At 47.7% G+C, this 12,841-nt stretch overlaps 1 protein-coding gene across 1 annotated transcript; it reads right to left on the bottom strand.

Moving 5' to 3' along the window:
• Window positions 1-500: 500 nt before the first annotated feature.
• Window positions 501-12,558, bottom strand: ACBD7 (acyl-CoA binding domain containing 7). Its single transcript, XM_011934267.1, has 4 exons — window positions 12,508-12,558; window positions 1,450-1,567; window positions 1,229-1,291; window positions 501-1,141 (listed from the first exon to the last, which is right to left on the bottom strand). Exons 1-4 carry the CDS (start codon window positions 12,517-12,519, stop codon window positions 1,068-1,070), a joined length of 267 nt encoding a protein of 88 aa, XP_011789657.1. The 5' UTR covers window positions 12,520-12,558; the 3' UTR covers window positions 501-1,067.
• Between the last annotated feature and the right edge of the window lie 283 nt (window positions 12,559-12,841).

Raw genomic sequence — 12,841 nt, forward strand, 5'->3', positions numbered from 1 at the left:
GGTGAGGGATGAGAAATTACCTTTTGGGTACAATGTACAGTGTTTGGGTGATGGTTACACTAAAAGCCCAGATTTCCCCACTGCACAATATATCCATGTAACAGAACTTGCACTTGTGACCAGGTGTGGTGGCTCACACCTGTAACCCCAGCACTGAGGGAGGCCAAGGTGGGCAGATCACCTGAAGTCAGGAGTTCGAGACCACTCTGGCCAACATGGCAAAACCCCATCTGTACTAAAATACAAAAATTAGCCAGCCAGGGTGGCAAGTGCTTGTAATCCCAGCTACTCGGGAGGCTGAGGCAAGAGAATCGCTTGAACCCAGGAGGCAGAGGTTCCAGTGAGCCGAGATCGCACCACTGCACTGCAGCCTGGGTGAGAGAACGAGACTCCTCAAGGAAAAACAAACAAGCAAACAAACAAAAACTGCAGTTGTCCTCTCTAACTCTATAAAAATAAAACACAAAATGCTTTTCTAAAAGAACTTTTTAAAATTTTAAATATCTTAAGTTCTGGGTTACATGTGCAGAACGTGCAGTTTTGTCACATAGGTATACACGTGCCCTGGTGGTTTGCTGCATCCATCAACCGGTCACCTACATTAGGTATTTCTCCTAATGTTATCCCTCCCATAGCCTCCTACCCCCGACAGGCCCCAGTGTGTGATGTTCCCCTCCCTGTGTCCATGTGATCTCACTGTTCAACTCCCACTTATGAGTGAGAACATGCTTGGTTTTCTGATCTTGTGATAGTTTGCTGAGAAAGATGGTTTCCAGCTTCATCCATGTCTCCGCAAAGGACATAAACTCATCCTTTTTCATGGCTGCATAGTATTCCATGGTGTATATGTGCCACATTTTCTTAAAAGGAACTTTAAAGACACCTGGTTTAAGCAAGTACAATTGAGCAAACTATGTAGTTTCAGTATACTCCTAAGTATTACAGTTCATGCTAATAGCAAAAATCTACATGATACATCAAGTTAACAGTGTGCCTCTCCCTCTAAATGTTAGGTCGTGATAGCATTAGGAAGGCTTCAAAAGCAAATATTCCTCATATGCTGTATTCTAAATTCCATATTTTTCTATCAGCTCCTTTGCTTTAGAAATATAGGCACTCATCGCATCTTCCGTCGACAACCCTAGAAAGATACAAACAGGTTATCTCCCTGATTGGTGCATTGGGAAATTAAGAAAGTTTGCCATAAACTTGTGAAAGACTAAAAAACCTTTTTTGAGGTTCCATGCCTCCCATTTGGCTTTGCCTTTTAAATCTAGCATTCCTGGACACTCTGGCAAGAGAAGGAGAGATGCGTTTGCAAGTTAACATTTTACTGTGCACTTCTAAACACGTTGTTCAGAGTCTATTATATTTTAAGTAATGATATACGATATTATATAATTATATTAATTGTAACATTAATCTATTAATATTAATAATATGTAATACCAATATTAATGTCTCCAATTATTGCTTGTTTGTAAAGCCCGTAGAGTTCTTTCAGTTCTCCATCATCTGGTCTTGCTTTCAGCTTCCTCACATCTTCTGCAGCCCTGTTAAAATCAGCCTAAAGGGGAAAAAAAAGGGAGCATTTTACCACCAAGGAATAGGAACTCAAAGAGCAGGAAGAGGAAGGTTTCAAACAGAAATGAACTTCTGCCACTCTGGTTCTATCAGAATGATCTTAATTTACTTGAATTCCTAGGAGTTCACCTCTCCTGGGACTTACCTCATATGAAGAACTATAGAAAATTCTTAATACGGAAAATGTTCAGTTTACCTTCCTTTTATTTTTTTATTTTATTATTTTTTTTTTCAAGCCAAGGTCTGGTTCTCTCGCCCAGGCTGGACTGCAGTACATTGGCACCGTCTCCACTCACCGCAACTTCTACTCTGGGGCTCAAGCCATTCTCCCACCTCAGCCTCCCAAGCAGCTGGGGCTACAGGTGTGCACCACCAAGCTCAGCTAATTTTTGTATTTTTGTAGAGATGGGGTTTTGTCATGTTGACCAGGCTAGTCTTGAACTCCTGACCTCAAGTGATCTGCCCACCTCGGCCTCCGAAAGTGCTGGAGCTACAGGCGTGAGCCACTGCACACCTGGTGAGTTTGCTTTTTCTTTTTTTTTTTTTTTTGAGATGGAGTCTCACTCTGTTGCCCAGGCTGGAGTGCCATGGCAAGATCTCGGCTCACTGCAACCTTTGCCTCCTGGGTTCAAGTGATTCTCCTGCCTCAGCCTCCTGAGTAGCTGGGATTACAGGCGCCTGCCACCGTGCCTGGCTAATTTTTGTATTTTCAGTAGAGACGGGGTTTCACCATACTGGCCAGGCTGGTCTTGAAATCCTGACCTCATGATCCACCCACCTGGGCCTCCCGAAGTGCTGGGATTACAGGTGTGAGCCACTGTGCCTGGCTGCTTTTTTGTTTTTTTTTGACATTATTGATACTCAATGGAGTTTTCTCAATGACCTCACAGATGCGTCCTCCCTCTTCTGCCTCAGTCCTACTTTACTACATGCAGGGGCTTTGCTACCAGTTAATACCATCGTCTGGAGTGTTTCTCTTCCAGAGCCCTCATGTCTACATTCTTTAATATTAGTATTATTCAGACCTAGTCAGCTTCTGAGGGTAATCAATATTCCTGATTTGGTTGAGTTGCTTGTACAGATTCCTTTTCACACTAGACCTAAATTATAAGATTTATTGCAAATGATTTCTAGAAAAGAGGAGTTGCTTAGCCAATTTAGAGCTGATTAGGGAAAACTGTATACCAATATACTTGAGTAGTATGTTTTTAGACTTCCTGGAAACTCTATATACAATGTACTTAAGCCTGGCGTGGTGGCTCATGCCTGTAATCCTAGCACTCTGGGAGGCCGAGGCAGGGGATCACTTGAGGTCAGGAGTTCGAGACCAGCCCGACCAACATAGCAAATCCCTGTCTCTACTAAAAATACAAAAATTAGCTGGGCATGGTGGCGCACACCTGTAATCCCAGCTGCTCAGGAGGCTGTGGCATAAGAATTACTTGAACCTGGGAAGCGGAGGTTGCAGTGAGCTAAGATAATGCCACTGCACTCTAGCCTGGGCGACAAAGTGAGACTCTGTCTCAAAAAAACAAAAAAAGTACTTACGTAGTAAGGCTTGTCCCGAGTTAACTCTGAAAATGGGGAGCTCCCTAACCCTGCAAGACCCTCGGGCTGGCCCGGGGTTCAGCCAGTAGCTGAAATAGACAAGGAAGTCCAGTGTACTCTGGAGCCTGAGGGTTCCCAGATGCTTCATCCCTTTCCCTTTCTAACCTCTTAGTTTATACTCTACGAAAGGCTTCATGATTATTTTCCTTTATAGATTTTTTAATTAAACTGTGTCTTATGTTATTTTTTAAAACTCAGGATAAGCAGGAACTATCAGTAGGCTGGCTGTCAAACAGGGGAAGTTCAAGGATGTATGCTAGCTGCCACCACCCCTCACACTTCTTCTCTGATGCCAGAGCTCCCTTTGGATCCAAAGGCCTAGGAGAGAAAGTGGATAGCCCCAGTGTAACCTCAGTACCCTGTGGGCTCAGCGGAGTGGCTGGCTCAAGTTTCCTTCCGGCCCCAAAGACAGGCAGTACTGTGGCAGGCCAGGTCCCCCTGACGGCTCAATAGGCAGGCCTCCATAACAACCGTTTCAGCACTGAGTGGTTACATTAAGTATTAAAAACGGAAAGAGCCAGCGCCCTCATATGAAGACTCCAACAAAAGCCCACCAAGAGTTTTGCCCAGGCTCTTCCTGGGGCTTGAGGCATAACAAGATAATGAAGGAATTCTTAGCAGGACCCATTTAGGATTAAACAAGTTTTATGAGGGTCTGAAGAAAATCTCCAGACCTCCACAAACAAGTTTTATTGGGGTCTGAAGGAACTCCCCAAACCTCCATGATTTAGCAGGAAACAAGGGTAATCACTCCAGCACCTGGACCCATCTAGATTAAGGACATTTGCTGAGGCTCCAGAGGAAGGTCTTCAGGACTCAGCCCTTAGTTATAGATTAGAAGTTAGTCACTTAAGGCTTTAGATGAATGCACCCTTACATGCAGACATATAACTTATAAGGCATATAAAGCTCTGGAAACCTCTGTAATTTTGAGTTGGCTTGGCAATCATTTCCAGGCCTTCTCCTTATACCCAGTAACAGAAATCAACTCTCTCCTTTCCCAGTTTATCTGCATCTCATTATTGAGCTGAGAGAATAAGCAGCGCGGCTCTCGGTTTGGTCCAGGAACAGTAGTACAGGCAGAACAGTTGTTTTGTGAATAAAACCACCTGTAAGTTGGAGATCAGGGTCTTCAGCCTAAATAACCTTGAACATGGCCCATCCTCCTACCCAGTTCCCACAGGGGACTGAGAAGCACGGGGGCATGGAATAAGGGGTGCCTTGTCTTCTGAGTGTCTTCCTAAGAAACTCTTGGCTGCTTTATACTAATGCCATGGTTAAGAACATGGCTCTGGAGCCAGACTGCCTTGGTTGGAATCCCAACTCTATCACTTAAGTGCTGTGTGACCAGGCTGGGAGCAGTGGCTCACACCTGTAATCCCAGCATTTTGGGAGGCCAACGCAGGCGGATCACCTGGGGTTGGGAGTTTGAGACCAGCCTGACCAACATGGAGAAAACTGTCTCTACTAAAAATACAAAATTAGCTGGGCATAGTGGCACATGCCTGCAATCCCAGCTACTTGGAAGGTTGAGGCAGGAGAATCACTTGAACCCAGGAGGTGGAGGTTTCAGTGAGCCAAGATCATGCCACTACACTCCAGCCTGGGCGACAGAGCAAGAATGTCTGAAAAAAAAAAAAAAAAAGTACTTGCAATAAAGCAAGACATAAGAAATACTTTTAGTTTATGTTTTAGCAAAGAAAACAAATTCTTTTTATACACTCAGCTTGGTAAGTTGTGTAGAAAAAATAAAAACTAGAAAGATGTGTACTAAAAATATGTAAACAGTAATTGCCTCTGATTATTGGCAAGTTATGTAGTTTTAAAATATTTTTGTACTCCGCAAATTTTCTATAATGTGCATGGATTGTGTTTATAATAAGAACAAAATTGAAATGCTACCTGAGTGGCCAGAGCCGCTAAAGGGCAAGGCTATTCAGAAGGAGTATAGGACCTTCCTCTGCAGGTTTATAGGCCATCTCAGGTGTTCTGTTTGCTCTAAAGTCTCATGTTGTTTTCCAATGACAGCAACTAGACTCCTTTTGATGTGCCAAACCTTAATTAAAATTCTAAGCCTTTTTAAAAACCCATATAAGGGCTGGGTGCAGTGGCTCACGTCTGTAATCCCAGTATTTTGGGAGGCTGAGGTAGGTGGATCACTTAAGCTCAGAAGTTCAAGACCAGCCTGGCCAAAATGGTGATACCTGGTCTCTACTAAAAGCACAAAAAAATAGCTGGGCATGGTGCCTCACACCTGTGATTCCAGCTACTCAGGATAGACGGAGGCAGGAGAATAGCTGGAACCCAGGAGCAGAGGTTGCAGTGAGCCAAGATCCTGCTATTGCACTCCAGCCTGGGGGACAGAGTAAGACTCTGTCTCAGAAAAAAAAAAAAAGATCTAATGAAAGTCCTAGACCCCTCTGCACATTAGAACTAAGCCCTGACACAGTTTCCCATGCCATTTCAGGGGTCCCCACTCTTTCTCCCTATGCAGGTAGGGAAACCAGTGCTAGAGCAGTGGTCAGCATTATTCGCTCTGTCCAGCCTGTCTAGTTCTGGCACCTCAACACAATACATTCCTGCCTTAAGGGGCTGTTCTGATGCGCCTTCCTGCAGCAGCCCTTTCCCATCCCAGCCATGATGGGCTGGAATACAAACAACATTGACCTTGGCCAGGATACTCAGGTATGACTTCTAGCTTTGAGGCACACTGCCCTGAGGCTCTATGCAAGAAACAAAGATCCTCTGAGTTGCAGCTTCAGTCGCAAAAAGAGTATCAGCCTCAGGGAGAAGGTGCCAGTGTGTCCGGAATTGGTGGGTTCTTGGTCTTGCTGACTTCAAGAATAAAGCCGTCGACCCTCACGGTGAGTGTTACAGTTCTTAAAGATGTTCCTTCTGATGTTTGGACGCGTCTGGAGTTTCTTCCTTCTGGTGGGTTCGTGGTCTCCCTGGTTTCAGAAGTGAACCTGCAGACCTTCGCTGTGAGCGTTACAACTCTTAAGGCGGTGCCTCTGGAGTTGTTCATTCCTCCCGGTGGGTTCGTGGTCTCCCTGGCCTCAGAAGTGAAGCTGCAGACCTTCGTAGTGAGTGTTACAGCTCATAAAGGCAGCGTGAACCCAAAGGGTGAGCAAGGGCAAGATTTATTACAAAGAGCGAAAGAACAAAGATGCCACGGTACAGAAAGAAACCCAAGCAAGTCACTGTTGGCTTGCTGGGACAGCCTGCGTTTATTCCCTTATCTGGCCCCACCCTCATCCTGCTGATTGGTCCACTTTACAGAGAGCTGATTGGTCTATATTACAGAGAGCTGATTGGACCGTTTTGACAGGGTACTGATTGGTGTATTTGCAATCCTTTAGCTAGACAAAAGCTCTCCAAGTACCCCACCAGACTCAGGAGCCCAGCTGGCTTCACCTACTGGATCCCCCATGGGGGCTGCAGGGCGAGCTGCTCACCAGTCTCGAGCTGTGCCTGCACTCCTCAGCCCTTGGGCAGTCGATGGGACCAGACGCTGTGGAGCAGGGGGCGGCGCTTGTCGAGGAGGCTCGGGCCCAGCAGGAGCCCACAGCAGCAGGGAGGCCCGGGCATGTCGGGCTGCAGGTCCCGAGCCTGCCTCGCAGGGTGGGGGCTGAGGCCCAGCGACAACTCAAGTGCAGTGCCGGCGGGCTGGCACTGCTGGGGAACCTGGGGCACTCTCTGCAGTGCCTCTGAGTGCTAACCCCCTAACTCCCTGGGGCGGTGGTGCTGGCCGCTCAGAGTGGGGGGCCAGCTGAGCCCTCGCCCACGCCCACGCCCACACCCGCCGGAACTCACGTTGGCCTGTGAGCACCTTGCAGCCCTGGTTCCCGCTGGCGCCTCTCCCTCCACTGTTCCCCGCAAGCAGAGGGAGCCGGCTCTGGCCTGGGACAGCCCAGAGAGGGGCTCCCACAGTGCCATGGCGGGCTGAAGGGCTCCTCAAGCACTGCCAGAGTGGATGCGGAGGCCGAGGAGGTGCCGAGAGCGAGGGCTGCTAGCACGTTGTCACCTCTCACTAGGGTTAAGGATGATTAAGAATATAATTTTTTTTTTGAGATAGAGTCTTGCTCTGTTGCTCAAGCTAGAGTACAGTGGCACAACCATGGCTCACTGCAACCTCTGCCTCCTGGTTCAAGCAATCCTCCCACCTCAGCCTCCCAAGTCGCTAGGATTACAGGCATGCGCCCACATGCCTGGCTAATTTTTTTGTATTTTTAAATAAAGACAGGGTTTTGCCATGTTGGCCAAGCTGGTCTCGAACTCCTGAACTCAAGTGATCTGCATACCTCCGCTTCCCAAAGTGCTGGGATTACAGGCGTGAGCCACCATGCCCGGCCAAGAATGCAAAATATTCTTGATTTGATTCAATGGACTCTTCCCTCCCAGAGCTCATCTCACAGCTCATATAAACAAACCTACTTACTGAACACCTCCGATAGATCAGGCCTTTGCCAGGCAGATGGGCAGGCACAAGGCAGTGTGCTTGAAGGTGCTCATAGCCTGGTGGGAAATGAACAGGGCAACAGGGGCCACATGGGACTTGCTGCAAATAAGATGCAGCAGTTGCTCTGGGAACACTGGAGGTAGCGCAGAGGGGAAGGTATGGAACGGAAAAAGCTGTCCCTGAGATGAGATGGTGATTATGCAGGGGGGTTCAGGTCTGCGTTTGTTGGGTGCAGAGGGGCAGTGTGGACAGAAATTACTAGAGTTCAACATAAAGGCTGTGTGGGGTTGCATGAATACTCGTAAATAAATAAACAATAAATAATCACCTTGGCAGCACCCACAGGGCCTCAGGGACTGCTGGCGGGTGGATGAGCCTGGTCTGAGTCTATTAAGTACATCCTTGTTGGATGGTTAATGAGTGAGCAGACTTTAGGGGGATCAGAAAGTTATCATAGGTGAGATGCAGCTTTAAATATAGAGCTATGAACATTGAATTCCAAAGCATTCTTGTTACCAGTGGAGAGTGCCCAAGTTCTTGGCATTTTTAACAAAAAATTGGAGAAAATGCACAAAGCAAGGAAAGAATGAAGCAACAAAAGCAGAGATTTATTGAAAGTGAAAGTACATTCCACAGGGTGGGAGCAGGCAGAGTACAGGGACTCAAGAGCCCCCTTACAGAATTTTCTGCGCTTAAATACCCTCTAGAGGTTTCCCATTGGTTACTTGGTGTGCATCCTATGTAAATGAAGTAGTAGCCTGCAATCAGCGGCTAAAGTGAAGTTACAAAGTTACACTTCTATGCAAATCAAAACTTGGCTCACGATCAGTCTGATTGGTTGGGGAAAGCAACCAATCAGAGGCTGAAGTGAAGTTACAAAGTTACATTCCTATGCAAATGTCTGATTGGTTGCAGAAAGCAACCAATCAGAAATACTTTCGATTTTCCATCTGCTACACAGTGGGGAGGAGGTTGCAAAGGGAGAGTAGCCTCGGGTCCTCTGCCACCCAGGCTGCCACCCAGGCTGCCACCCAGGCTGGAGTGCTGTGGCCGGATCTCAGCTCACTGCAAGCTCCGCCTCCCGGGTTCACGCCATTCTCCTGCCTCAGCCTCCCGAGTAGCTGGGACTACAGGCGCCGCCACCTCGCCCGGCTAGTTTTTTGTATTTTTTAGTAGAGACGGGGTTTCACTTGGGGTTTTCCTTTTGATTTAGTTCTAGGAAGTCAGTGTGAATCGGCCTTAGGTTCTCTGCCTCCAGACCCTATTCTCCTGCCTCATTCTGAGAGAAAGGCATCACAGTTTTGCAGTATCCTGTGCTGCTGCAGAGCTGGGCTTGCTACCTTTGGCAGGAACTGCAGCCTCTGCTGAGCTGATTTCTCCTGAGAGGAGTCCTCAGCATCCTGATGGAATGTTTTGTGCATGATCTCCCCCGAGATCTCACCCGAGCTTGAGATTCTGCAAGACAAACTGCCTTAAGGCTACTACTGCCGCTCCCTGGACTCCTTCCTGTTCATGCTTTTGACAGGAGGCCCCCTCGCCCCACCTTTGGCGTAGAAGTTACGCCAGCATCGCTCACACTGGGTACATCCTGGGTGCATCCTTCCATGCTGATTAGGCGGGCTGCTGTGTAAATTATCTTTCACATTTCAGCCTCACTGAAGACAGCCTCTGAGGGTGACTCACCTCATCTGACTTTACTTTCTGCAGCCAAAGAACATGGTCATCCCACACAGGGGGTTGACAAGGTCTTCTCAAGCAATTCTTTCCCATCGTGCAACCCAATTAAGAAGATAAAAAATTCTCACACTCAAGGAACTGCAGGGTTCTTAGGTCACACAAACGTAGGCTAGGGGAAGAGGTTAGTCTTTTTTGCCAATTGTGAAAATCATCAGTCCCCTAGATTTGAAAAGATACATCTTCTGGAGAAAGAAGTCTGCTTTTTAGCTTCATCATCTAGGAAAGAAATTTGTCCATTTAGGATAAACATCAGCTCTCCTAAATGCTTTGGTGAGGACAGAAACGTATTGTAATTTTCAAATCAAATCAGGAGGCTATAGCTGAATTAGAAATTCCATTTGTTTTGCTACTCCAATGACAGTCTACTTATTCTTGTATAAATAAATAGAAGACGGGGGACCCTGAACTAGTCACCTTTCCTCTAATTTCCACTCAATGAGTATCTTGGCAGAACACTAGTACCAATATGATCCCTGCACATGCCAGTGAGGTAATAAAGACAGAAGAGGTTTCAATATGTTAGCCAGTTATTACTTGTCATTTTTAAAAGTTACTTTCAGCTGGGCGTGGTAGCTCACATCTGTAATCCCAGCACTTTGGGAGGCTGAGGCAGGCGGATCACCTGAGGTCAGGAGTTCAAGACCAGCCTAGCCAACATGGTGAAACCCTGTCTCTACTAAAAAAACAAAAATTAGCCAGCCGTGGCGGCAGGCACCTGTAATCCCTACTACTAGGAGGCTGAGGCAGGAGAATTGCTTGAATCTGTGAGGTGGAGGTTGCAGTGAGCCAAGATCACACCGTTGCACTCCAGCCTGGGCAACAGAGTGAGACACCATATCAAAAAAAAGTTACCTTCCTCCAATATTGTTAACATGCAAATGCATTGTTAGTAGATAACATCATGGGTCGATATTAATACTCCTTAGCATACTGCTTTCCTGTGACGTCCCTAAATTCTTAATTCCTCATTGCAAGTATTTCAAAAGCAAACAACAACAAAAAAACCAAAGTACTAAGCTAAAAAGGAACCTTGCAGATCTTTCAGGAACTTTTAGAAGAATGTTTTGATCATTTTGGGGAGAGTTCAGTATAAACACATAAGTCATGCATAAGAATATTTGAGTCAAGCACAATAGCTCATGCCTGTAATCCCAGCACTTTGGGAGGCTGAGGCGGTAGATCACCTGGGGTCAGGAGTTCGAGACCACCCTACCAACATGGAGAAATTCCGTCTCTACTAAAAATACAAAATTAATCAGGTATGGTGGTGCATGCCTGTAATCCCAGTTACTCTGGGGAGGCTGAGGAAAGAGAATCGCTTGAACCCGGAAGGCGGAGGTTGCGATGAGCTGAGATCATGACATTGCACTCCAGCCTCGGCAACAAGAGCGAAACTCCTCTCACACACACACACAAACACAAATAGCCAGGTGTGGTGGCAGGTGTCTGTGGTCCCAGTTACTTGGGAGGCTGAAGTGGCAGGATCACTTGAGCCCAGGAGTTCAAGGCTGCCGTGAGCTGAGATCACGCCATTGCACTCCAGCCTGGGTGACAGAGTGAGAGCCTGTCTCAAAACAAACAAACTAACTAAATGTTCCACCACAAGCTTATCCTTATTGGACTTTTACCACATGTCAGACATTGTTTTAAATGCTTTATACATATAACTCATTTAATGTATCTCTCCTCCATTTTTAGATAAAGAAACTGAGGCACGGAGAGGGTAACTATGTCACAGGCTAAGTAGACGTGAGGCACAAATTTGAACCCAGATGGCCCTGGAGTATGTATTATAGCTTTACCCAGGATAGCATCTTGCCTGACTGAAATGGTTAAAGAAGTGAGCCACGTTCTATGAAACTTTGTGCGTGTAAAAGATAACATTTTAGAGGCCGGGCGTGGTGGCTCATGCCTGAAATCCCAGCACTTTGGGTGCCCGAGGCGGGTGGATCACTTGAGGTCAGGAGCTGAAGACCAGTCTGGCCAACACAGTGAAACCCCAACTCCAATAAAAATGGAGAAAAATAGCCAGGAGTGGAGGCGCACGCCTGTAATCCCAGCTATTCGGGAGGCTGACATACGAGAATCGCTTGAACTTGGGAGGCGGAGGTTGCGGTGGGCTGAGATTACACCACTGCACTCCAGCCTGGGTGACAGAGGGAGACTCCATCTCAAACAGCCTGGGTGACAGAGTGAGACTCCATCTCAACAAAAAAAAAAAAAACACGAAAATTAGCCGGGCGTGGTGGCATGCACCTGTAACCCCAGCTACTGTGGAGGCTGAGACACGAGAATCGCTTGCACCCGGGAGGTGGAGGTTGCAGTGAGCAGAGATAGCACCAACTGCAACTCAGCCTGGGCAACAGAGTGAGACTCTGTCTCAAAAAAGAAAAAAAAAATTACATTTTAGAATATTTAATAATGAGAAAATGCTCATATTACTGTGTCAAGTGTAGGAATAAAACCGTATATACACAATAACATCATAGGTATGTGTGTAGATATATGCTACACACATACGCACATGAATAAAACATACTAGGACATACTAGGAATTACCCTAGCATGTTAGCAGTGGTTGTCACCTGGGTGAAGGAATTATGATTGGATTATTATCAGTAATTATTAGTTTATATTTGTTGTCTTTTCCAAAGTTTTCCACCCTTAAACATTTTTTTTTCACATACCTGTAAAACAGTATTTTTAAATCGGAGCCTCACAGATCTCTTCTGCTCAGTATGACACTAAGAGAGGTCCTGGAGGTCCAAACGAGCGAAGGGGAGGGAGCGGGGGATGAGACCGGGTGATCTGGACTCCCTCTCGGAGACGGAGAGAGGAGGCCCACTCCGTGCTCCTCGGTGCTCCTGCCTTGCCTGGTTTTCCGCTCACGGTCGCTCACCCGGCCCCTGGGGTCCAGAACGGTTGCCCTGGGAGCCCCGGCTCGCCGTCAGCAGGCACAGGTGCGGTCTACACCGCCATCCGGGGTGCTGGGGACGCAGTGGGCGTGTCCCCTGGGTCTCCGCCGACCGCTCCCGGGGCGCCACGCCCACCGCGAGCCCCACTTGAGCACTCCCCTCGCGGAGCGCCCCTCCCGCGTGGCCTCCCCAAGCCCCGGGTACCTGCAGGGCCATGGTGGCGTCGGCCTCGTTGCTGCCGCTGCTGTTGTCCGGTGCTCTGCCCCCTAGGGCGCCCGCGGCTTCTTAAAGGGCCGCGTCTCCGCCAGCCACTGCCATTGGCCCCGCTCCCGGCCCGGCCGCCTCCCATTGGTCGCGGGCTTGGGGGCGAGGCTGGGCTGTGAGCTCCTTAGCGCGCCGGGTTGCCGGGGCTGCAAATGGAAAGGCCAAGAGAAGAGAATTTAAATGAGTTTCTCCCCGCTCTGGGCTCTCTCTTCTATTCTTTCTCAAGAGGGTCTTTGCAGGAAACCCAGAGAAGTCTCCCCAGGGCACAGGCCTC

This window comes from Colobus angolensis, unplaced genomic scaffold (assembly GCF_000951035.1).
Source record: "Colobus angolensis palliatus isolate OR3802 unplaced genomic scaffold, Cang.pa_1.0 Scaffold133, whole genome shotgun sequence".
NCBI lineage: Eukaryota > Metazoa > Chordata > Mammalia > Primates > Cercopithecidae > Colobus > Colobus angolensis.